This window comes from Chanos chanos, chromosome 10 (genome assembly GCF_902362185.1).
Source record: "Chanos chanos chromosome 10, fChaCha1.1, whole genome shotgun sequence".
In the NCBI taxonomy this organism is placed as follows: Eukaryota; Metazoa; Chordata; class Actinopteri; order Gonorynchiformes; family Chanidae; genus Chanos; species Chanos chanos.
The window spans coordinates 30,779,979-30,806,393 of NC_044504.1; the positions used below are offsets into that span (position 1 = coordinate 30,779,979).

General features: G+C 37.6%; 1 protein-coding gene across 1 annotated transcript in view; it reads left to right on the top strand.

Annotated features, from left to right (window-relative positions):
* The window catches only part of lrp1bb (low density lipoprotein receptor-related protein 1Bb), a 205,316-nt gene extending 179,411 nt beyond the window's left edge, over positions 1-25,905 (top strand). Inside the window, exons 66-91 of the mRNA XM_030785828.1 lie at positions 1,891-2,007; positions 3,004-3,110; positions 3,900-4,032; positions 5,790-5,896; positions 6,580-6,712; positions 7,000-7,122; positions 7,338-7,460; positions 7,954-8,094; positions 8,478-8,612; positions 10,886-11,005; positions 12,253-12,494; positions 12,806-13,029; positions 14,020-14,126; positions 14,953-15,069; positions 15,246-15,419; positions 16,726-16,851; positions 17,257-17,421; positions 18,183-18,344; positions 19,123-19,297; positions 19,500-19,604; positions 22,391-22,504; positions 23,477-23,553; positions 23,863-23,953; positions 24,201-24,351; positions 24,901-24,975; positions 25,765-25,905. Coding sequence (XP_030641688.1) covers positions 1,891-2,007; positions 3,004-3,110; positions 3,900-4,032; positions 5,790-5,896; positions 6,580-6,712; positions 7,000-7,122; positions 7,338-7,460; positions 7,954-8,094; positions 8,478-8,612; positions 10,886-11,005; positions 12,253-12,494; positions 12,806-13,029; positions 14,020-14,126; positions 14,953-15,069; positions 15,246-15,419; positions 16,726-16,851; positions 17,257-17,421; positions 18,183-18,344; positions 19,123-19,297; positions 19,500-19,604; positions 22,391-22,504; positions 23,477-23,553; positions 23,863-23,953; positions 24,201-24,351; positions 24,901-24,975; positions 25,765-25,905 — 3,485 coding nt within the window. The remainder of the gene's footprint in view (positions 1-1,890; positions 2,008-3,003; positions 3,111-3,899; positions 4,033-5,789; positions 5,897-6,579; positions 6,713-6,999; positions 7,123-7,337; positions 7,461-7,953; positions 8,095-8,477; positions 8,613-10,885; positions 11,006-12,252; positions 12,495-12,805; positions 13,030-14,019; positions 14,127-14,952; positions 15,070-15,245; positions 15,420-16,725; positions 16,852-17,256; positions 17,422-18,182; positions 18,345-19,122; positions 19,298-19,499; positions 19,605-22,390; positions 22,505-23,476; positions 23,554-23,862; positions 23,954-24,200; positions 24,352-24,900; positions 24,976-25,764) is intronic.
* Positions 25,906-26,415: the final 510 nt, after the last annotated feature.

Here is a 26,415-nt window from a genome sequence, read left to right on the forward strand (position 1 = left end):
CTCTTTCTTTCTCCCTGTTTTTCTTTCTTCAGTTACTTATCCAAGGGGCAGGTCATGTTTTTTTGAGGTGTACTTTAGCCCAAATGCTCAAAGATCTGAATGTATTGACTAGCCTATGATCTTTCTCTGATGTTTTGAGTTTGTTTGTCATAAAAGAATCAAAACTTCTTTGAAGAAAGTTTATTTTTTATGTTTTGAGTGTAGACGTAACTATGGAGAAAATGTTAATCTGGCCACTTCTAGTGATGATAAAGAAGAATAGAAAAATAATTATGTGGATAAAAATTACATCAAAATATCTAATTAGTTCTGTACGAGCAGATAGATAGTGTAGATAGATAACAGATAGATTGTGCTAATAAGTCCTTTCCTTTAGCATTGTTGTTTTTTAAGATAGTTTTTACTTTAAGTTCCTTTTTAATTGTTTTCTTCATATGTCCATAGTGCTGACAGGTCCTGTGTTGACCTTTAGGTAAAACAACAACAGCAACATCAGTAATAATAATAATAATAATCATAATCATAATCATAATAATAATAATAATAATAATAATAATAATAATAATAAATCAACACAAAGCTACACTTTTCTCATTTATATTTTCTCATTTAGAAGTCAACTCGTTTAGAAAACACCATCATGAATGCTCTCCAGCTGTTATATCAAGCTTCTCTCTCTCAGCTCCAGCTAAACTGAATCAATAAAATAGCAATTTTGAAAGAAAATAACATTTTTTGTTGTGGTTCGATTGAGAGAAATAGTGTGACCAGCACACTTAGGCTATCAGGTGGAGCATATGTGATTTTTATGGATTATCAATAATCCAGTGTTTATCAAAATGAAAATCCTCTCATTGTGTGTCAGAAGACAGCGTACAATGACTCATTCTTTAATTGAGGTATGTCAGCTTCCTTTTGTGCCTCAATTGATTTTGCTGTCATGTGGCATACTGTGTCCTTGTCTACCTCTTACTAATTGTAAGATTCTTATCTCAGCCCGTGGAAGTTATAGACAACTGGAACTTAGTTGCTCACACTTTGTACATGTAACATAGCCATATTTTTTCTTAGAATTAATGGTGAAGAAGCTGAAGTTCGGAAGCAGATTAGTGATATTTTGCAAAGCATGTGTGACCAAAGTTAGCCTCTTATCCCCGCCACAGTATGGTAATGATTGCGTTCTAACTAAATGTTCTGAAAGTCACTTGTTGTTTTGCCAAGCTAGTTTTAGTTAGAAAATAACTTGGTTTCTTCCTCTTACTCGCATCATGAAATCTGTAAGTTTCTGTGTGAAATGATAGTATGTGCCACTTCAAAAGCCTGAACATCTACTTGACAGCTTTTGGTTTTCTCTGAAAGATGCCATTTCAAAATGCTTATCTGCTTTTTTGTGACTGAAGTTTGCCTTTCCCCTGCAATGAATCTCTAACAGTGTTTTGAAGCAGTATTTTGTGACTTTGAAACCCATTGGATAAACATGAGAAAAAACCCCAAAAACAAAAACAAGAAAAGTACTTGTCTACTACAAGTACAACCTATGGGGAAAAAAACACAACTCCTTGTAAATGATCATTGCATATGGTTGGATACTGCTGGAAAAGAAAAAAAAAAAAAACACAACTACAACAACTGTTTGATGTTCCAAACTTCATGCTGTTTAGGTTGCTGAGTATCTGAGTCATTGGCATCACAGTCAGGTATTTCATCTTACGGTGCGTTAGCCTCTCGAGTGCGGGCATGTTTTGAACTCAGTGTCATACATGCACCGGGAAACCCTGAGGAAATGATGATTATGTGTTGCAAATGCCACAGCAATGCATTAATATTCATGTGATTTTTTTTTTTTTAAGCCATTTTCATCTTTGTGTTTGTTTGTCACTGATGAAAAAGATGAAAAGACCTGTGGACCTCATGAATTCCGCTGCGAGAATAACAACTGCATCCCGGACCACTGGAGGTGTGACAGCCAGAACGACTGCGGAGACAATTCGGACGAGCAGAATTGCAGTGAGTCGCTTCGTCTCTTTGTTCACATTAGAGCTCTTTGGAGTCTTCTGTCTGCACTTGATTGTTTTATCTGTCGCGAATGCTGCACAGGTTCTTCAGAGGCCAGTTTATAGGATTGTTTGAAGATGTCTTTGCTTTTCGTTCTTTTCTGTTTGCTGTTTATCTTTCCTACCCCACTCTATTGCTAATCTTTGCCAAAGTTCCTACAATCAAAGTAAGGCAGAGCTTTGGAGTTGGGTGTTTCATGTCTTGTTTTGCCCCTCCTCCTTGTTAGTATTCAAGGAATGAAATGAAGAAGGCACAAAACGTAGCGTGTCGAGAAGAATTATCTGTAGCCAGCATTCTCATTGTCACATTCACATGTAGTTGTCTGTTAAATGTTCTTTTGTGAAAACGTGATCTCATGTTTTGTGGTTTGTAACAAAATGCTATGAATAAGATTGTATGAAAAATTACAAAATGTTTCTTATGTCATTGTTTTTATCACGGCATATAACTTTGAGATACTTTTTGCACATTTATATAATTTCACATGAAAATCAGACCAGGTCCTTGTGTGGTGTTTTTGTAGATGTACCCATACCTAGATATGGGGAGTTTATTAGTACTATGCTTGCACTAGTGAGTCATCATAATGTCCTATATGTATAAACCAGCTACCGAATACAGGGAGACATTCATAAGAATGTATTATAAGCGAAAGATTTTTCCAAAGAATAAGATTTAATTCACCTGGCACGATGATTTTTTTTTTCTTTCACTGTTTCCCAAATTGACACTCTTTTTGTCAGTGCTAATAAGCTCTCAGATTACTTATTGTGCATATTTTTTTTAGATAGAAAATATGACAATAACACATTAGTTTCATATGTAACTGCCTGTCGAGTGCATTCTCATTCACCCTCCACCCACCCACATATGCACACACACACACACGCACACACACACACACACACACACTCTTTAAGCTGTTTTGTCATGCTGCTTTCTACTCAGAGCCTGTGACCTGTAATCATAAGGACTTTGCGTGTGCCAACGGGGACTGCATTTCCGCTCGTTTCCGCTGTGACGGCGACTATGACTGCATTGATAATTCAGATGAGGTTGGTAAACACTAGCTGTCGATTGCCCCTGTGGGTCCATCCATCCTCTATTGATGAGAAAAACCTAAAGTCTCTTATTTAATGGGTCATTCTGTCATTAGTGACATTAGGCATGTAATGAAGACAAATCTTCCCTTGCCAAATCAGCCGCACCATTGTATGAAACAAAGGATTCTCAGAGGGACAAAATATAGATGAAAACTGCTAGCAGATACAGATTTATTTATTTATTTCTAACATGACAAAACGTGTGTTGAAAATACTTTTTATATCACTTAATCGCATTTTTGTCATTAATGACCTTGCCAGTTTACGTCAAAATACTCTTCATTCTGTTGTTGTGCAGTTGTGTACCTTCCCGGTGGTGATAGCGTTCTCACCTGCTAAGGGAAAGCCTTTAAAATTTCTCCTCAAGCTTATAGTTCTAATCTACTTCTGTTCTTTTCAAGTATTTTATTTGTTGGACATAATGTGTGTCCACTAACAAGTCCACATTCTGCCTGGCCAAGCTACCCAGAATAGTGACAGAAATTCATTATGAGCTGATAATATAGTTTTGTTATTGCTTGCTTCTCAAAAGAGTAGATACATTGTCAGTACCTTTAAGATGCTGTAGTAGTTCTAGTTCCTTTCAGTAATTGATCAATGCCTTCCAGCAGCTTTCATGACAAATGTTATCTTGTGTGCCCCTCACTTCGCATATTGGGTACCGGTCAGGTATTAATCAACACTTTATAATTGAGGTCAGCATGTATCCTAAGAGGTTGCCATGGTCTTGCGCCCTCACAGAAGGACTGTGAAACCCGCTGTGATGAGGACCAGTTCCAGTGTCACAATAACCTCTGCATATCACTCAAGTGGCTCTGTGATGGCCAGGAGGACTGCAAGACAGGAGAAGATGAGAGCAACTGTCTCGGAACAGGTACGTCTTCAAATAAAGCGTTGCACGGCAAACTATTTATTATAAATTTATTATCAGCACTTAGCATTTGTCTAGCATTGTGCTTGTTGATGGGCCAGCAATTACGTTATTAGACAAATGAGGTTTGTGTAATATGAGTAATAACTTTTGGCTTTAGTATAACGGTGGTGTCTTCTCACCTTACAACCAAGTTCAAAATGTTCCGTTTATAGCTTCTCCTCTGCTGGAGGAGAGCTGTTATGTTTTGGAGAGCTGCTACCACTTGGTCTAAGTTGTGTTCCCTTTTCTGAATCTCTAATTAAAGAAGAGACACACGAGAGAACTGAAAGTCACAGACAGCGTTTCATTATCCATAGAAATCAGTTCCTCAGTGTGTGTTAATAAGGAGTTTGCTCAACCATGTACCGATTTTATTTTCATAATGTTAATACAGAGACTGTCTCAACGGTGCCTGTTCTTTGAGACATGGAATTAAATCACCTGTCCTCCAGATAACCCCAAAGAATAGACAGACTTTCTGTCTTTTATTAGACCTTCACCCTTTTAGTTAAACAATGCACAACTGAGTAATTATCTCCATTAATAGAATCTTCTAATTGAAATGTTAGTCCAAAAAATTAATGTTTCAATCAAAGACTGAAGTCTCATTCTTTGATAGGAAAGTATCAACCCACAAATATTGTCTGTATTAGTTAGTCATCTAGAGAAATTATTTTCAGTATGGATAAGAGAAAGTGGTGTCTTTTTCAGTGGATCTGTAGTTGGGATTATTTCTCTTGGGGGTTGAAAATCAGTGCAGCACTTCATTGGGAACTGCAGGGATTGTCTTTTCTTTCTTTTTTTTTTTTGCCTGAAAAGAAAGGTTTTGTAATCTGTCTTTTTCATTAAGAGATCTTTGAAATTTATGAACCTTGTTTATGTACCTTACCATTAAAATTTATGTTAATCTCAGATACAGTGGAGTATTTGAGCTCTGACTAAGCTGCGGTTTAGATAATAGGTCAAAATGGGAATACGAAGCATTGGGAACTAGCTAGCTTAATCACACTGGCACACTGTTCCTATCAAGTGATGTGTTGAAATGAGGGAGCATATCACTCAAATTGCTAAGGGCTGAAAAAAAGCTGAAAAAGCTAGATACAGAGAGAAGAGAAATGTCTTCTATGAAACAACAGTCAGTGACGTGCCTAAGCATCCATCCTCATTCATAGCAAAGTCAGAATTATAGTGATTGAAGCCTATTTCATTTTTAAAGGACATACCAGTTGACACTGAAGTAAAAGATACCACATAAAAGGATCCTTGACTGTGTTAAATGTCTCTGATATCATTGGAAATGAATGAAATTTCCATGCATTTGAAATGTGTATGATCTTAAATGGGCTATGTCTCACTGTCCAACACGCAATATACTTAATATACGCTATACATCACAATATACTTCAGAGAAAAATACAGATAATTTAGTAGAAGGAACAATCTAATTACTTAAAGTTGTTGTCGCATGCATCCAAGGGTATAAGCATAATTGATATGGAGTGCATCCAGAATTTGCATCTCACCTTGCATATCATCCTATTACTGGGTGGTATTTTATGAAAAGATTTTTCTTTCTATAATGTATGAAATGTACAGTAGTGCTTCAAAAAGGAGGGCTGCCCTGAAAGCATGAACTCTCTTCGACATGACTTGTTCACTCCGCTGTACCTGTCAAGCCGGAGTCAAACAATAATGTTTTCCTCTCATCCGTTTTGTAGTGGTCCCCTCCTGTTCCCTTAACGAGTATGTGTGTGCCAGCGGAGGCTGCGTGTCAGCCAGCCTGAGGTGTGATGGACATGACAACTGTCTGGACAGTTCTGATGAGGTCAGTTCCCTTTCAAGACCTCTTTTTGCCTTGAATGAACCTCAGTACAAATCCATATTTCATAAATCTATTGAGGGCATGCACAGCAGATGGTGAAATACAGAAGATGCTTTTTGAAGGAGATGCTGTAGCCTTGTAGAGTACCCAACAGCTGTAGGGTTACAGTGACTGTGATGGAGTCTCAGGAGAATGTAACAATGTTATTCATCTTATGTCTTTCTCCCATGACAACTGTAATCATACTGATTCTTGAAATGATGGTGATGCTAGGGAGTTGAAACAGATGATCAGTGACTATTATTAACATTATTATGCTTATCGATATTAAAGCAGTTATTAAAATTATATTGGAAAAGTTGAAAAAGTATTTTCTATAGATTTGTTAGTACTTAATGGTCAACATACACACAGAGATAAAGCTTTATCCCTTTTAATGGTTTTCATGATTTTATGTGTTTAATAATGTAGATGTGTTACTTTGTAAATTTACCTATGCACTTACAATGTAATGTACCAATGCTGCATAATTCTGATAGAACTTGTCTCATGTTTTGTCATGTCAACTTCTGTCGTGTTGTTATAGAAAGCATACTATGCCATATTTTGGCCTAAAAGACGTTGCTAATATATAGTTGACTATTTGCAAGTGGTTAGCTGTTGGTAGCTGTTGTTTATATCAACAGATGGACTGTGTGAAGGAGTGTCAGGAGGATGAGTTCTTATGCCGTAACCACGCCCACTGCATCCCAAAGAGATGGCGTTGTGATGATGTCTTTGACTGTGTGGACCACAGTGATGAGGAGAACTGTGGTCATGGTATGGAAGATTTCAACCTTATATTGACGGCTTTTATGGTTACATTTAAGGTTTAAATGCCAACATTTTGTTTATCTTAAAACGGTCGTTCATCTGCATTGTGAGAGTCTACAATTCTCCATCATTTCATAGTACAATCTATAACCAGAAAACAATAGGGAGAGACAGTATTGAGTTGACAATCCATGCAAAAGAACTATTTTGAACATATTTGTTTGTGATTGTGATGCAAAGGAATCAAGAATGGCTTTTTAACTACTAAAATTCTCAACCAATTATGACTGCAGGAGCTTTCTTCTGTCGTCCTGATGAGTTCATTTGCAACAACACCCTGTGTAAATTACATGCATGGATATGCGATGGAGAGGATGACTGTGGAGACAACTCAGATGAGGAAGCTGAGATGTGTGGTAGGGTGATCACATTAAAATCTGCTGAATTTGGCATTGAATTCACTCTTCCTGTATTTATCTTCTTTGTTTCACAAATAAGTACTACTAGTGCACTAAACAGACAAAAGGTGTAATAAGTTACACTTATGAACAGTGTATTCGTAAAAGTTACGTTCAGTTGTTTCTGAATTCAGATGGTGAGAAATTTCTTCATTGCACTGTCTTTTGTTCAGCCAAGCTGCCATGTCCACCTACAAGGCCATATCGGTGCAGAAATGACAGAGTGTGTCTACGCACTGACCAAGTCTGCAATAATGTGGATGACTGTGGGGACAACTCAGATGAAGAAGAATGTGGTGAGCAGACTGAATTAGAGGGGAAAATATTTTGAGGACTTTTTTTTTTTTTTTTTACAGACATTGATTTGAAGGGCAGTCTCAATAGACTGAGATTGTCATACTCGGAAAGAGTTTTCACTTGAATGAGTGATTAGTGAGGAATAACATTTTTTTCTTTTTTTTTCTTTTTTTTGCAAATGTATTTATTCTTTACTTAGTATACTAGTAGACTACATATACAAGATGTTTGTGTTGTACACACAATAGTATTTATTGTGTGTATAGACAAAACTATCTACAAAAATCTTTATTCTCTACTTCGATTTGTCCTCTAAACTTTTGTTTTGAGGCTTGTCGGCTGTTTATAATACTTCAGAGAGACAGTTTTGATACATTTTTCCACCCATGAGTAGATGTCCTCCCAGTATTACCTGAATTATTTAGGGTAGGGTGGGCGCTTTGATGTTGTGCACTGATATCTGTCTTGGATATTGGTTGGGCAAAAAACCAGAGGTCACACTGGCTAGGCCCAAGCCGTGCGGGAAGACGGAATTCACCTGCAGCAACCACCGGTGCATACCTCAGCAGCTCCAGTGTGACCTGTTTGACGACTGTGGGGATGGGGGGTCAGATGAGCGGGACTGTAAAGCTTGTAAGTGGCATCTCTGCTGACTCGCATTATGCTGAGGCTATCTGTACCTGCTGACTTAGGTGACCACGTAGTTCAGAGGCCTTTATCCATCTACGAAAACAAAAGAAATCAAAAGCTAAATAAAAAAAATTGTGAATGTACCCATATGAAATATTTGTATGCGTGTAACATTACGCAATGGAAGCGCTAAGCTCTCTTTTGAAACGTCTGAAAAAATTATTCTTGCTTTGATTTTTTTCTGGAGGAAATAAATATTCCATTTCCATTTCTATTTGTTCTTTGCCATCCCACGGCAAGCATCAAAACAGAAATCATCCATGCTGCTAAGGGATGGGGAGATGTATTTATAAAATATGAAGTTTCAAAGCTCTCTTTTGTTGCAGCCTCTAATGGAGACATATGTGGAAAGAGGCTGAATCCATGTGGGGAGGATGCAGTGTGCAATCAAACAAATATAAATGCAATTTGCCACTGCAAACGTGGCTTTCAAAGAAATCTAAGGAGCAAACAATGTGAAGGTAGGGTGAAATTGTTCCTGCTTCTGTTAAAATCCAGCTACACACAGGCATTGTTGATTGTCTAGCTTTCAGCTAATGTGAAACATCAGGGCATGGATTGATTCATTCACCTCATGCATGAGTTTCCATTTTGAGCGATTGTTGAACATGCACGGTTCTTATTTGCGAACATTTAACTGCTATGTTGCAACATGTTAGTTCACTGCTAGTTTTCATCTTGTGGGTGGTAACTGGAAATACAAAGTTAGATAGCGGATAACAGTGAAAAACAAAACAAAACAAAGTTAGTAATTATGAAGTTGGCCTTATTGACCAGCTTTTTAGAGGAATATAATAAGCATTCTAGGAGCAACTGTTCTGGCGGAACACATGTCACGGTAACGTCCCATAATGTAATTTAAAAATTTGTACTGGGTCAGTTCTTTGTCCTAATTTCTTCTTTATTGTAGTGCTAAAACAAAGCGGCAATAATTATCTCAGTTTGGACCCCAGTCATTATTGTTTTTTTAAGTCCGGGTGCAGTCCCTGTCTGAGGAGTATACTCTCTGAAATATATAAAGATCAAAGAACTCATATTTTGAGCTGAAGTGAAGCTTGTATTAGAATTCTTTGATTTCCTTATTCAGAGCGTGTGAAAGAATGAAAACATTGTAGCAGTGATATAACAAGATGCTAGTGGGAGAGGAAATCAAGTAGAACAAGGCATTTTCTGTACCACATCTCCTCAGCTAGTGTTCCTATTAGTCAGTCAATTCTCTGTCTCTTATTCTTATTGAGTCTAATTTTGCTGGATGTGAAAGCAGCCAATATTCCATAGGCGCCATCAGTTCTAGCTTGTATGTCGCCCTGGGCAAACCCTCCCTTCGCCATATATTCATTTGTCAGTGACAGGAATCCAGACACGATGTGACTGGTGACAGATACATGATAATAACAGATAAATTCTGATAATGCAGCGCAATTTTGAAAATACCACAGCTTGCGCTGGTAAAACAGTGGGAAACTCTAACTAATTTTTAAGTTGCGTAAACTCTCATTAAGAGGTGTGTAAACGCTATTTCAGAAATGTAGGAGGTGCATAAACACTGTTTATGTGCGTTTAGCTTACACTACAGCCCTGCTTTGGAGGCACAAAAATTGCATTGCCAATGAATATTAGGTTAGAAAATACAACATTTGCCCGATTTAACGTGACTTCCAGTATAATCCACGCCCACTTCCGGTCTACCATCTGAATACAGATACAGAGACAGATAATTTTGTTGACTGAACAGATACAGATACAGATAATGAGGTCTCTGTACACCTCTATTACCCATCCCCCAACACTGTCAATCAAGAGTCAAGACTAAACCAGACTGTGTGCAGACTGGTTTTATATTATTCTTAACGATTTCACACAAACCAGAAAAAAATGCAACAATATGTCTGTGAAGCTATATATTCACAGTGTTATGAATGAATTGTGGTTTATTTGGTAACATTTCGTAGTGTGACTGATTTCACTAATTGCATTAGTACTGTAACTACAAAGTTAGAGGTGCCCGATTTGATAGATTCCCCTGCTCCCCCTACCTTGGGCTTCCAGTAGGGAGACCTGAGGTCAACCTACTCCTGGCCCCTTCACCATCTCGTACTTCAGAGTGGGAGACCTAGCTAGCAGTAGCCTGCCTAGCTCACAAGCTAAAACCAGGGTAGCCACTCTGACAAGGTTAACTGACCCACACGGTGACATATCATCGACGTGACGTGCAAATGAGCAATAGAAAACTAACTGATTGTCACCATTCCAAATTTTTTTGTGTGGGCGCCCAGTGCAGCCCCCGGCAAGATGCCACCCTGGGTAGGTGCCCATGTTGCCCATAACTAAATCCGTCACTGGGCCCCATCTGGTTAATTGTATAATGTAGCATATCTTAATCCTAGTCCTTAAGACCCAAAGGTTTCTGTCTGCTGAAACAACTCATTCTACTTAATTATCTATTGCTTTATTACCTGAATCGGGTGTCATGTCACATTTTATCTCTTTAATCCTTGCCACGGACATGAACAGACATATCGTGAAATAAAAGACATTTTTTTTTTCTTACATTAATCACTCATACGTGAACATTATCAGATGAGAAAGCCTATTTACAGAGGTATTCCGTGGAGTGTTCTCTTCACTAAACCAATGTATGGCTCATCGCTGTCTTCCCTTTGTGTATAAACTAATGTATTAATTAGGTTTATTTTTAAAAAATAACAGATTTCCCCCTTTTTTCCTGTTTCAGAAATCAATGAATGTCTTCATTTTGGAACTTGTTCACATTATTGTACAAATACTAAAGGATCATTCAAGTGTACATGTGAAAGGAATTTTAAGGATATCAATGGCAACTGCATAGCAAAAGGTAAGGATCTGTAGTTTCCACTGAAATTGGTAATCAATCCATACTCACTAAAAGCATGTCCCTTTCAATCATGTTACTGTGGTCCATTACTCCAGCATATTTCCTCGTGAATCAATAAGGTACATTCAAAATTCATGTGAAACTGATAAAAAAAAAAAAAAACTTGAGTTTCACAGAGGTGCACTGCCCATGGTTTAGTTTGGGATGCCATCACTGCTGCCTTCATTTAGGTCTTTAAAAGACTGAAGGAAAAAAAAGTACTCGTACTACTACTATTACATGTAGTGATGGCGGGTGGGGGCTAGGGGCTCTGTTGGCAAATTATTCAAACAAATGTTGATGAAATAATATTCTCAAATTTGGCATCAGATCATTTGTTAACTCCAGACTGATGCGCTGTGTCAACCAGTGACATAATGACACTCAGATGGCGCAGCGGTAAATTACGCTGCGCCCCAAAGCTCTATGTCATCGCACTTCACTGACTCCTAGAATCAGCGGGGTACCTGGACAGTTGTATGTGAGTCCAGTAAAATTGCATGGGTCTCCATACATGCTGCGTTCCCATGGAGATGCTTGTATATTGGCAGATGAAAAGAATTTGAACAAAGAACTGACTACGCACATGGTCGCAGGCTCAAATCCTCACCCTCCCAGAATAGCACAGGGGGGTCATGCAATGGCATGGACTTAGAATAGTCCAAGCAATCAGACATTCTATAACAGAAAGAAATCCTAGAAAAATAACGTAACATTGAAAAAGAATCTAAAATTTAATATAAGATCTAATCTTTTTTTATTATTATTATTAGTTGTAAGACAAAAGCACTTCCAAATTACAATGCATATACTGACTCATCACACTGAGTTTTCATCCTATCATCATTATTTTTAAAACAAAATTTTTTATTTTGCTGCATTATTTTCACATGTTGATTTTGCTACATTGTGTAACAATTATATGTATGTTTTAGATTTTGTTTAACAATTATATGTATGTTTTTGATTTAAATAATTTGCACTTTGAATTAGCATAGATAGTACTCATTATTGTGCATAATGTAATTGAAATTTTATACTTTGTATACATTGAGCTAAGCATGCTAGATTGAAACGTGCTTATGATTTATAATTTGTTAGTTCAGACTGCTTGATTTGCAAGTGAAATTGTCAAACTGTTGTCTTAAAACCTAAATGGAATTTAGCCACTTTTCATTTTTTTTGCATATTAATAACTCAACGGGCAGGACCAGAAGATCGAGTGCTCTACATAGCTAATGACACTGAAATCCGAAGTTTTGTGTATCCATTTAACCAGAGCCATGGACACAAAGTGCTCGCTCGCATTGAGGACAATACCCGCATCATTGGGATGGATGCTCTCTTTCACCAACAAAAGTTTATCTGGGCTACCCAGTTTAATCCGGGTGGACTTTTTTACAAAGAAATCCTAGACAAGAGTCAAACTAAAACAAATGTTGGAATCATAGTAAGTATTGCTAGCTGGAACAGATAGATACTGTATCCTCTTTGGATATCTTAAGCATGTTGTTCACTATTAGCGGGACTTCTCCTATGTTGTCTTCAAAAGAATTTCAAATGATTTGCATGGAACTTATCGGAGTTGATGAAATGTCTGTCCTAATAATTTGTAGCTCTACTTTGTAACACACATTCCAGTCATGGTTTGAAGACCTAAATTATGTATTTTAAATTATGTGATTCACTTTTGAATAGATCTCTTCAGTATTATACTGGTCATGTATACAGAGAAAAAGATTTGACAACTGTCTTTTTTAGTGTCCAGATTTCCGTCGGCCCAGAGATGTATCAGCTGACTGGGTGACTGGAAATATCTACTGGACCGATCACTCAAGGATGCACTGGTTCAGCTATTACACTGCTCACTGGACTAAGCTGAGATACTCTATTAATGTGGGTCAACTCAAAGGGCCAAACTGCACCCGTTTGATAACAGATATAGCCGGAGAACCTTATGCTATTGCTGTGAACCCAATCCGGGGGTAAGACCGGGCTTTTAATTCATCTTTGTGTTTAAGACTTTATTTTACTTTACACACACACACACACACACACACACACATATATATATATATTTTGTGAAAGGGCTAACTGCTTATATTTTCACTAATTAAAGAAAATTCAGGACAAACTGTGCTGAGCCTGATATCTGCATGTTCAATTTGACTACAGTCTGTCTGAGATTAACTTCGAATTTAGTAATGCTTTAAATCATTATGCAGTCGGCTGGGGAAAACACTGTTGCATGTCTAGTGGAGACAATTAGATATCACTCAGTACACATAAACACATATTTCCCTCATGGTTGTACATTGAAGTCTTTATTGGGTTAAGAGAGCAGTAAGTGAATATGGCTTAATGAGCTTAGTGGACCACATTTGTCTGCTATAAATGTCCATCACTTGGCTGATTACCACTCGCTCAAAGGATGTAGAAAGGGTAGTGGGTGTATTGTCTAGACAATATAACACCAGTAGTAATCTTATTTGTTTAGTTAGTCATTCAGAGACTCAGTATGCCAGATATAGCTTACAAATCTATGATGTGCATTTACACAGGTCAAAGGAGAAACTGTCAAAGTAAAAAATGATCAGATATGTATTGAAGACAGTCATTGCTATTCTATGGTAGACATTACTTCTATTTTCTGAGGGTCGCAAAGTATGGCCTGACAACAGGTAAAAAGGGTCAGTGAGACAATTCAGTATGTTATACTTTTCCCTAAATATGAGAGGAAATCTAATGTTAATAGGCTTGCACTAAAGCGAGAAGATAACTGTTAGCCTGAAACTGCCTTGACACAACAGTATGTAATTTTCTTAATTCTAATTACTTAATTCATGAAATTCATGATATTGAATGCAGTGTGCATATCCTGAAATAATTGTTATTAAAGTGAAACGATTTATCTTCTGTGGCTGTTTCACTGTATGGAATAACAGAATAATTTAGTTACATGTGGGCTGTGACAGGATAATGTATTGGTCAGTTATTGGTGAACACCCTCACATTGAAGAGGCTGCAATGGATGGCTCAATGCGTAGAGTGCTGCTGGACAAGAAACTCCGAAGACCCACAGGTATGTAAGATGGGCTCCAAAGTCCAATGATAACACACTGTACTTGATTTTCACAGTTTATCCTTTCCAGATTGAATGCCATTTTACTTTGGAATACTCTGACGAATGAACTTTTTAGTGTTTAATGTTTTTTTTTTAGTGCATTTGTATGCTTTCTTCCTTTTGTACAACTCTGCATTTTGCTCACCTAAGAGATAAGTAAAAGAAGCTGAAATAAAAAAAAAGACACCAACCTTTGGGTAAATAAGGACGTTTGTCCTCAAGGATGTGCTAAGCACTGCTATACTTTAATGTGGCCTCATTTCCTGTAAAGGGCCAGTATTGTCCCATGGATACAGTAGGCAGTATCCATCATTACTGAAAAAGCGAACCTTAAATAATATCTTGGTCTAAAAACAAAAAGAGAAACTTGAAAAAATGAACTGGAGGACTGTTTGGTTTAGTGCAAAAATAAAGATTAAATCCACAAAGGTAAGTCTGGTCTCTAAGTATATAGAAGGAATATTTATTTGACAAGCACAGTACTCTATAGCCATTCAAATTTGATTTTGTTGCCCTGAAATATTTACAGAGTGTATCTAGAATGTTTTTGTTTGTTTGTTTGTTTTAAGGATAGCAAAAGATCTATGATGTCATTTTTACCCTTTAGGTGATTCAAGCTACAATCAGCATTAAGTGACAAAACAATCCAGGCAACTGTTTTCATAATAAATATGACAAAACAGCAATTCTAAACCACTTGTCTCAAGATAGGGTAGGGGTCCTCACTATTGATTTCTGCACAATTCATAAGGAAAATAAATCTCTTGCTTTTATCCCTGCCCAGGTCTGGCGATCGATTACTTCAACCAGCGTTTGTACTGGGCAGATACAGAAATCTCTGCTATAGGGAGCGTGCATTTTGATGGGTCAGACCCACTGGTGGCCATCAGTAGCAAACACGGTAAGATAAACCAGCTAAGACGGATCTCTCAGATATCAAGACACTTTATACAGCATTTGAAGACTCATTCTTGACCAAATGGGTCACTCGACTTGTGTGAGATGAAAATGTTCATTTGCGTGATTTCAGAATTGCACAAATTATATCCACATCTTATTTCTTCTGTTTACCCTTAGGTGTTTCACAACCTTACAGAATAGATATTTTTGAAGACCTCATCTATGGAGTTAGTCTCAAAAATGAGGTTTTTAGGGTTCACAAATATGGCAAGCAACCTATGGAGCTTCTGGATTTGGATGTTGAGAAAACCACAAATGTCATGATCTTCCATCGATACAAGCAACAAGACGGTACGAGGCAACATTTTTATGTTCAGAACTTTCTTTAAGTTCAAGAGCTTCTTTCATGGAGTTTTTGTTTTTCTTATTTTTTTAAATAAATGCAAAGGTTTCGTTCCTTTTACATTCTGACTCTGGGCAAAATGCCAACACTCAGTGAGAGAATCTACTGTAAAGATACTGAAGGTCACGGTAATGTGTATCATTGATTCTAGTCCACCACTGAGTTCAATGTATGTTTGGTATATTTATGAGGTGGAATTTCTTGTTACAGAAAGTTGAAACAGTGTATAAAGTGGAGCAACTCAACTGATGCTGAGTTGACCTTAAGTGTTCATGGAGATGCATAAACTGGAAGGAAACTAAGGTTTATTAAGCAGACTTCTAGATGGATTGATGTATGTTTTCTTAATATTGACTGTAATCTCCATCCTTACTTACTTTGGTTTTTACACAAGGACTGCAGGAGAAGTACTCCTCTTACTTCTTAGCTCCTTTGCACAGTTTGGCTTGACTTTTCCTCAGATGCAAGACAAACCTCATACATAACTGAGAAAATGTATTCTCTTTCCTTCCTCCATTGCAGTGGATCTCAGTTGTTATTTGTTATCTCTGTGGTGTGAATAGCCTCAGAACCTCAGACAGATCTTTCTTCACTTGGGTTTTGGGGTGTTGCAGCAAAGGGGCAGCTGAACCAGTCCCCATTGACTCATTAAGTCAGAGATCTAGTCTAGAGGAGGAACTTGTGCACTGCCAGCAAAAGCCAAGAGCGTGAGGTTTGATGTCTTCAGCAAAACACCCGTTATATCCTTTTTCTTTTTCTTTTCTTTTTTTTTTTTCTTTTCTTTTTTTTTTTCTTCTTTTTGCACGTTGCTTTGATACCGAGTCCTAGGCATAGGAATGAGCTAAAAATATGCTCCTACTGAATGTTTATTTGGAATATTTGATAATTAAACATATGGAATGCTTTAAGAATTTTCACAGTATGGATGGTGGGTAGTGGTCAGTGCTCATGCCATTTTTTCCCTGTGAGACTGCAGCATCTCATGAGAAGGAGATCAGAGGGAATATTATGAAGCAGTATAGCTCTGTAAACACTCTGTGAATAAAACATTTTGTGTATTTTGCGGTATTCCACTGTAAACAAAAGTTTGTTTTAAAAACATTACTTACATTTGATGCAAAACCATTTGGTACGGTTGGTCTTATACCGCTGATTCGAAGCTATGCCCTGATCCACAGCATTTTATAACTTCTATGGTGCTCTGTCTTCTTAAGCAAAAAGATCAAAATGACACCTTCTTTACTTTTTCATCAGTGGCCAACCCATGTCTGAAGATGACCTGTGACTTCATGTGCCTGCTCAATCCAAATGGGGCCAGTTGCTCATGTCCTGAGGGGAAGACCCTTGTCAACAGCTCCTGTGTTGACCCCATTGTATCAGGTGGGCCACTTAACCTCACACACTGTCTGACGAGGAAAAAAACAAAAGTCTCCCAGGCTTCTACAACATCCAGACCTTATTGTGTGCTATAAAGAGTCTGCTGTCCCTTTAAAACTGAGAACTTAACAGCAGGTACATTTCAAATGGCACTGAATTTCCTGAGTGCCAGAAAAATAGACATATACTCATCAATTTGAATTCTTAGAGATGATGGCTGAGGGAAAGCTTTGTCTCACATGTCAGAAAATTAGCATTTGCTTTCGCCACTAAAATGCTCCTCTGAGATTTAGTGCACACAGATAGGGGCCAAGAAAATAAAAAAAAAAAGACTGAGATAGAATCTAAATGTAAGACGTGAGGCACTGTGACTCACAGCTGAGTGAATTGTGCTTTATTGTTTTCAAGGAGAGCTCTGTCGACCCGCCTGTGAGAACGGTGGCAGATGCATGGCCAATGAGAAAGGGGATTGGCGTTGCTACTGTTGGCCGGATTTCTCTGGAGAACGCTGCGAAGTCAATCACTGTGCAGACTACTGCTTAAACGGAGGCACGTGCATAGGCTCCCCTCTGGGTAAGCGAACGCCGCATTCATGTTTTTGAAATGCACGGTGGTTTGCCGTCGCTAGGAAACGCTTCGCACATCTGTTTATACGTATGTCTATACAGTGAAATCATAACAGTATAATAGCCTTAAAATAAGATGTTGAGTAACCCTTGCTACCGTAATTATGAAAGGTCCTCTCATGCATGAAGATATGAAAGAAAGCAGTCACGCAGTAATTTTGAGAGTGTAGTGTGTTTTGTTGTGTCTCACTCAAGCAACAGCTTGTAATATGGTGACTGAAGATTTTAAATATAGGTAAATTAAATGTGACAAATGGTCATTTGGGAGGCTGAAAAATAAAACTACAATATCTGAGCCTGAATGCATGGATGTTTCAAAATGAAGTGGAGTAAGTAAGGCTGTAATTGCAGTCAGTAAACATGTTCAGTTCAGTTTGATTCCCTGTAGATTTTAAAAGGCTCATAGCACGTGTATCCAATTTATACTTTCAAGAAATAACACCAATAACAACAACAAAAAAAAAAACCCAAAACAGATCCCTGCTAATATTTTCAACAAAATTTATCGGTGCGTAACATGTACAACCTTACTGAAGTCTTTATTCACAGAGTCAAAGTTGTCTTTCTAAATTATAATTTAGTATGTTGATTAAAAAATTACCTGAAAATTGTTGTAGACGCAGTATTCTCAAAAGAGAACTGATTGCAGACATTAGCCTCCTGGCTTGAGGCTTAACTCTTCTCTCTCCCTCCCTCTCTCTCTCATAGGGAAGCCTACCTGTCGCTGTGCCGTGGGGTTTACGGGTCCTAACTGTGAGAGGAGGGTGTGTGACGGTTATTGCCTGAATGGAGGCACATGTGATGTTAGCCCGGGGAACCAGCCCATATGCCGGTGTTTGGCAGAGTATACTGGAGATCGCTGTCTCCACCGTGAGTCTGGGTGACGCTATGTAAAGCTAGTGCAGATATTCAGCTAATGCTACAGCTAACATCTGGTTATGTCATACTTTTTGTATATTTTTTTTAGCCTTAAGTTATTTTTTTAATGAATATTATCACCTAATTATACATAACTGATCCACATGCTAGCGAGATGCAATCACCTGAGCAAAGATAATACCCCTTGAATGCTTTGTGATATGTGTCCACATTTGTTTGCACAAGTATATGCATGTGCACGTGTGTGTGTGTGTGTGTGAGTGTGCGCGCGCGTGCACACATTCACACATTCACACCTAGCCTTCTACATAAATACCAAAACCCCTTTGTGGGTCACACATTTTCCATCTAAGGCTTCAGAGATGTCATCAGCAGCAAAACGACACATCCGTATATTTTATCAAAAAGAGCTTATTAGCATAAAATACTCTGAATTATTTTTGCCTGAATAGGGTTTAAATGCCACCATAACAACCTTGAGGTGTTTCTGTTCTCTGCTGATAATATTTTTCCTCTGTGTTGAGTCTTTGTTATTATAATTTGTTGGAAAACAATTTTGTCTGGGCACTGTTGAAGCATTTCTACTGGCTCCTACCCAAGGGCTGATATGTTTTCATCTCTGTAGCAGCACACATTTGATGTGGTTAATTAAGTCTCATTAAAGCTCTATAAATTCCAGTTAAACTTGCAGATAGTATGGAGGGAGCAGGCCCCCAGGATTCCTGATATATAATAATGTATCTTTTTTTTTTTTTTTTTGACTTGATAGACATCTGTCACCACTACTGTGTGAACTCCAAGGCATGTACGCTGTCCAGCACTGGCCACGTAGAATGTGTGTGTCCAGCAAGATATGAAGGAAACAAGTGTGATGTGGATAAGTGCCTGCGTTGCCATGGAGCTCCATGCATAGTTGATACTAACACTGGAGATGTCGCCTGCAAGTAAGGACTTGCAGTATGACTTTATTTATTCACACAAACAGTGAGAAGTGAACATATAAAGAGAAATGTTGTTTACTAATTAAGTTACTGTGATACACAATAATGATTCTATACATTCTAACACTATTATGTTGTTGTTTTTTTGTGGTGTTTTTTTCTTTTTTCTTTTTTTTTTTCTTTTGTATGTTTGTTTTTTATGCAGCTGCACAAGTGGTCGCATAGCACCCAGCTGTCAGCTCTGTGATGGTTACTGTTATAATGGTGGCACCTGTCATCTGGACCCAGATACGAACCTGCCTTTCTGCCAGTGAGTAATAACAAGATGGATCTTTTCTTTGTGTCAGTACAGTTCCCTGCAATTAAAGCCCTCTGGAACTCAAGCTTTGGTAAAGTGCACTGTTCATTTTGAAAGATTACAGAGGCACCAGAGCACAGAGCAATACAGTTCTCATGAATGGTGACCAAATTGTCTTAGCAGGGATGGCAGTACATTGCTGCACCAAGCTGCGTCTGTTTTCCTGTATTTGCCTGTCGATTATGGGATATTTGGACCTGTTTACCTATACTTGCTAGTCCATTACAAAATTTAGAGACCTGTTTGCCTGTATTTGCCAGATTGCTGCTTCTTGGAGATACAATTTCCCCTGCAGCACTCTCTGGTCATAAATATAATTGTATCTGCCTCAGTAATGAGATGTTAAGGGACAGTCAATTTCATTCAACGTGACAATTATTAGGCACATATTAGTTCCCTGTTTGGGTTAATGTCCTTTAATATGGGTTAGAAAGTCCATCATTTTTATTTCTTTCATGTGCTCATTTTTTCTTCAGCGGATTATCATTTGATCTGTCGGAGGATTGTCTCCATATATTTCCATGTGATGCATAATTACCCCTTTACACATAAAGTAGCTTTTATGCAAACATGCCTGCAGTTGTACCGTACTGTTTTGCTGTATACTGTGAATTATGAGAGACTGGTATCAGGTGTCGAAGGAGGCAGGCAAATCTTCCCCTGGACTGATGGTTAGCAAGGATTAAATTACAGTCAGATACATTTAGTCTGAGTTCACACTGGTAAAGCCAGTAGCTACAAAAAAGAATATTGACAGTCACAATGAAAAAATCTTGCCCTTTTTTTCTGTTATTACTTCGCATATCTTTTGTATTTGAGACGACATTTGTTACAGTGACTGGTACAGTTAAGAGGATGGAATCGATTTCTATGCAAATGATCTCATCTGGTTTTGGGTGAGGTTAACCAGTCCTGATAATGTGGTTTATTCACTGGTTCTGAGGCACAGGGAAAATGAATGAGATGATGGATTTTTCTGCGTCGGAAAATCATAATGGTTGACCTTAAGTGATGCTGCTGGAAATGAACGTCTCATCAAAGCCTTGAGTCATCTGTTGTGCTTGGCAGCAAAAATATCCCATTATTAAGCTGAATCACAAAACCATAACAGTAACTAAAAAACTAGACTATAAAAAATTTGTCATCCAAGTTACATATTCAAGTTCTTCTCCTTTTACTTTTTGGAACTGTTTTAATCATGCTAAATTGTGATACGCCTGCTATTTTGTGCAGTTCGGAATATCATGAAGCATTTCAAATAGTATAATGATTTTATTAGTTGATCCAATCCACCAATTCCTGCTAACAACTGAGTGGTCATGATCTCATGCTCCTGCTGCTCTGTACTCCATTCAAGCTTTATTTGTTTTACTCTAAGATGAAAGTCAGTACTTTCACAACATGCCATGTGAGGTTTCTCTGATCCATGGATAAAACCAAATAAGAAAATATCTATTTCTATGGAAACTATTCTTATCGCTGATATAATTATTTATATTAATTTGCTAAAATGTATATAAAAGCTGACAGAGAATCAGAAACTTTGGTAACACTTCCTATGAATATTTTATATATAGATATATACAGATAAATTGTTTTATAAATGCCTTGAGATGACATAAATCTTCATAATAACTTACAATGCATGGATGAGACATTGAAGCATTTGACATAGGAGTTCATATTTAGCCATGCTGTTTCATTACTAAGCTATTTACCTAAGGCACTATAATAGAAACCTACACATTGCAATACTCAGTGCATCAACACATCATGTACAGGTTCTGTACATGTTTTATGTATATAGTTATGGGACAAAATTACTTCTTAAGAAGTCCCGGTTCGTATATTAAGATGTGTTATGCATTATGAAGGCTTACTGGTGTCACATAATTGTATTCCAATCCCTTTTGCTCTTGGTACTAAATGGAAGCGTTACCAAATAGCTGTTATTTACATGGCTCAACATGCTTCATAATTTTATTGCGCAAGTCTATTTGATTAAACATCCTATGAATACCTACTTCACAGCAAACTGAAAACACATTAATTGCTCTTTGTTAACCATGCATAAAGATTTGTAAAATATGGCATAGACAATAATAATAATAACTGCTCTTAAACCATTATTTACTTATGTTCATCATTAACCTGTTGCCAAAGTTCTTGCCCTCTGGTTTCCAAGTTACTGATGAACATTTCATGGACATAACAGTGAAATTAATAATAGCAAAAAGTTATCAATAGTGTCTTTTTCTTGCATCATTATTAGCTGCAAATATGCTTATAACACATTTTCATCATGCTATTCATAGGAAATATCAGATACACCATATAATTCCAAAAAAACTTCCATTATATTCCATTTCGATGTTTATTTTTTTTTAATTTTTTTTTTTTTGTATGATGCAAGTTTATTTCATTTCTTTTAGCTATTTAAACTGCAATTAATAGTTGCCTAGCAAGGTGCTATTGTGCTATTTCATAACTTTAATCTTACTGTAACCATTGGAATACTCCACCACAATGACAAAAGGAAATTCTTTTCAAATAAAGCGCTATTGCAGACACAGTGGGATAAGAAATCAAACTGTCTGATCTTATTTCCAGCCCGTTGTGACACTAATGAAGCAAGCAGTATTCACACATGGTTTTTATTAGTACATGGAGTGTTGTCAGACCTCAGATTTTTATTCACACAATTATTATTGTCCTGATTCCACTACAATTTCTTGCAGCTGTACAGCTGGGTTCAAGAACCAGCGCTGTGATGAGCTGGCCAATCCGTGCGATTACTACTGTCAGAATGAAGGGATATGCACAATAACAACTTTTAACAAACCCCGCTGCAAGTAGGTCCCCAACCAACCCCCCCCACCCCCCCCACCCCTCCCTCCCATAGAATGCATCTCCATCCCCTACAACATCCCAGCCAGCTTACTGCACTGTGGGCATCAGTGACTCTCTCTCTCCCTCTCTCTCTCTCTCTCTCTCTCTCTCTCTCTCTTACCCTTACTCTTCCTCCTCCTTCTCCTCCTCCTCCTCTCATATGAGTGGGTCCCTCTCTGCCCTGTAATTGTGCAGCATGCCATGCTGAAGAGCATATTGTACATACCTCATACAACTGTTTCATACATCCATGCAGGGCAGTGGATATGTGGCTTAAGTGTGGTGTTATGGATACATGCATGTTTGCCTGATTTGATCTCACAATTCCACATATTTCAAAATAAATCATTTAAACCTTGATCTGATGCTTTTAGGTGGTATGAATAGTGAAGCATTACTTCAGTTCTGAAGTATAGACAGACCATATTTTGTAATGTGTTGTGTGAAGATGTTCACATAAGTCAAATTTTGAGTGCATTCTTCAGATGCTCTTTCAGAGATTGTAGTAGTATGTCTTATGTCCAGTTTTTCACTGTATCCTACAATATATTCTATTTCAGTTGACAGTTGATAATCAATTTAAGGAGTTGCTGAATTTTTCAGTTATTTATAAACATACCAGTCTCCCTTGCTGTCATCCCCAGATAAATAAACTCCAGTCATGCAGCATTTGATTCACTTCCCCTCTCTAATCTCATACATGACTCCCATTAGACCTCTTCCACAAAAAAAAATCAGATGACTCATCGTTTCCTGTCTGCACCATTGCCAGCATTGAATGTGCTAATTCATTCTTTAAACTGATTTTCTTCTGTACTTTTGTGAAATCCTAGAGTTGAAGTTTTTAAGGTCTGACAAAGGCAATACCAGACTGAGCTCATCAGAGTTCTTGGCATCCACTGACTCTAAACACTTCTTTGATTCCTCTCAATCAGGTGCTCTGCCAACTGGTCAGGAACACAGTGTGAGAGGCCAGCTCCGAAAAGTAGTCGCTCCGACAACACAGCTGGAGGTTAGTGCTGGGAGGTTGTCACACAATTCATCTGGGAGAAACTACCATTCTGTAGACCTCCTTAACAGAGTTTAATCTTTAATGAAAGTTCAAAAGTTCATACTGAAAAATGTTACAAAAATATAATGACATTTATGGAGACCTCTTCCCTGTAACCCTCTTTTTCACTTGGACTAGGAGTGAAAGTAGTGCCTGTGCAGATACTCTGCCTTGGTATGCATTAGATATTTATCAACTGAAAAAATCCATGGACATTCACATTTGATGCTTTATGCTATGCTTTTTTTTCCTTCGTTCTTTGTGCCACAGGAAGCATAGCGATCATTGTGCCGCTTGTCCTGCTGGTGATTTTGATAACAACGGTGGTGGCTGGGGTCTTCATCTGCAGAAGGCGACAAAGGTATCATGAAGACAGTTGGTGCAGATGAAAAGTACATTAGCATAACTTGACTCCAACATAAAATAGTCTCTGAAGATTCTTAGAATTAAAAAAAAAAAAAAAGCATTTTGAATGGAACCAGACAGAACACAATCACAGAATTATATTCAGAAACACGATATAAAATAGAATATAAGTAGACTATGTAGGTTTCCAGGCTTTCATAGCTCACATGAATGTTAAAATATTTGAACATGTGCTTTGCCAGGGGCAAGAGAGCACAGCGCCAACCCATAGCAAATGGAGGCATCAATGTGGAGATAGGCAATCCTTCCTACAACATGTATGAGGTGGACCACGACAACCATGCAGATGCTGGCAGCCTTCTGAAACCAAACTTCACTCTAGACCCACATAAGGTTTGTCAACTAGCATCTGGGGTTGAAAATAAGGTCAGGTACTTAGAATATAGATTGAGTTTCATCATTCACAGCTAGGTGGTAATCATAGCCAAAGACAACTTCTAGTGCATCTTTATAGGCTGTTATTTCATGTCTATCAGCTGTTTTTCTTACAGGGTAATACTGACACATGGCATATGAAATGTTCTGTAAAATCTTTTCTAATCTTGTTATCTGCCAAACAGCATGCTTGTTACAGCTTTGAGCTTAACCCCATTACTTTTTTCCAACTCTGGCATCTGCTGTCACCTGCACCTGGATTGTTTTATTACAAATACACTGACTGGAACAACAATGCTGGCTTTTCCAGTGTTCTTTTTTTAGGCTTAAGTTCTCCCCAAACTTTTGAGAGTTCATTAGAGGAAAGAAAACAATAGCTTTGGCCTCCTTTCACAGTTTATGTTTAATGACAACTTTCAGATAAATGAAACTTGCTTGCATGCCAGTAAGAGCAAATCAATAAGGATGTTGAGACAGCCAATCAGAAAGCAAATATATATGTTGCAGGGATGGTGTGTAAAATCCAGTGATCCCCATTCACTGAACATTCACTCTGTCCCTAAAGACGTCATACCAGGACAGGTGAAAATCCTTAAAGTATTCTGTCCCACTCGCTGTTCATATCATTCCCAAGATCTAAAGTGTTAGAACAGGGTTGCCCAAACCTTTTGGCTTGTAATTAAGGTACAATTCTCAGCTTCTTAGCTTTTCAAAAAAGATTTCATTACACCATCTGTGTGTATAATGGTGCTGACGCCAGCTTGTCACATGTCATGGCTAGTGAGTTAGTTTTATGCCCACTGAGTTACAAATGCAGCTGAACCTTCAACTGCACACATAAAGCTAGTGACCCCCTTATGGATTGAGAGTTAAAACAACAGTTTACACAGTACTGTTTTGTATATAGCCAGTAATGGCGCTAATAAAACAATGGCAAAAGAAACACCATTACATGAAAACTCAAGGTCAAACTCTGGGCACCCTTGTTCTAGAGTTCAGTAAAATAGCATTTCTGTTAATTGTGTTGCATGTGCCTCAGGCTAACATGGATGTGTTTGCATGTAATTAGGAAGAACCAAAGCTGATATATGCATGACTTAAATTATAGGCTATATCTATACTGTGGTTATATTTGATCTTTGCACCGCACGAGTGGTAATAATTTTAGGCCAATATTTCATTATTTATTGATGGGTTTCTTTAATTCATTCATAATATCGCTTGTTTCTTTTTTAAGTTTTTATGTCATCTTTATGCAGTTTGTATTGTGTTCATTTTTATCAAATACAAATTTACGTGCATTGAAATCTGCAATGGCTTTAGAGGTGTCTGTCTCACATGATATTCCATTATGATAATTTCTCAATACAGCCCATGAACTACTCCAATCCAATGTACGCCAAGATATACCTTGACGGTCAGAACTGTCGGAAACCGGTCATCAATATTGATGAAAGGAGAGAGCTACTCCCAAAGAAACTGGAGGGGACGATTCGAGAAACCGCCGCATAGCCTGACTTTACACTTTGTACTCTTTTTTTTATGATATTGTACAAAATGTATAAAGCAAAAAGGGGGAAACAAGATTTTTCTATTTCCTATCAGGTTCTGAGAACTCATTTAGGTTTTGCTGGTTTGGCATCAGCTGTACCTCCTCTCATCTGTGCTGAACTTTGGACTTAATATTTGTATGTTCTTTTTTTCTGCTTTAAATCATATATTGCATATGATGTTGATATGAAGCTGCTGTTTTTGCAAATCTTACCTTTGATCTAGAAATCAACAGCAGCAAAATTAAACAAATTCTCCGCCACATAATTATTATTATTGTTATTATTCTTTTAAGTATGACTGCAGTAGTTAAGGCTTTGTGGTACAGTCACCCTCTTGCTTATTTTGCTGCTGTTTTCTACTTTTTATGTTCCCTCCAATATCTTGCCACAATGCTGTCGTTATTTTTCATTAACAGTGCAACCTTTAAAATGTCTCAAATTTTGTGAGACTCATTTATTAGGGAAATGT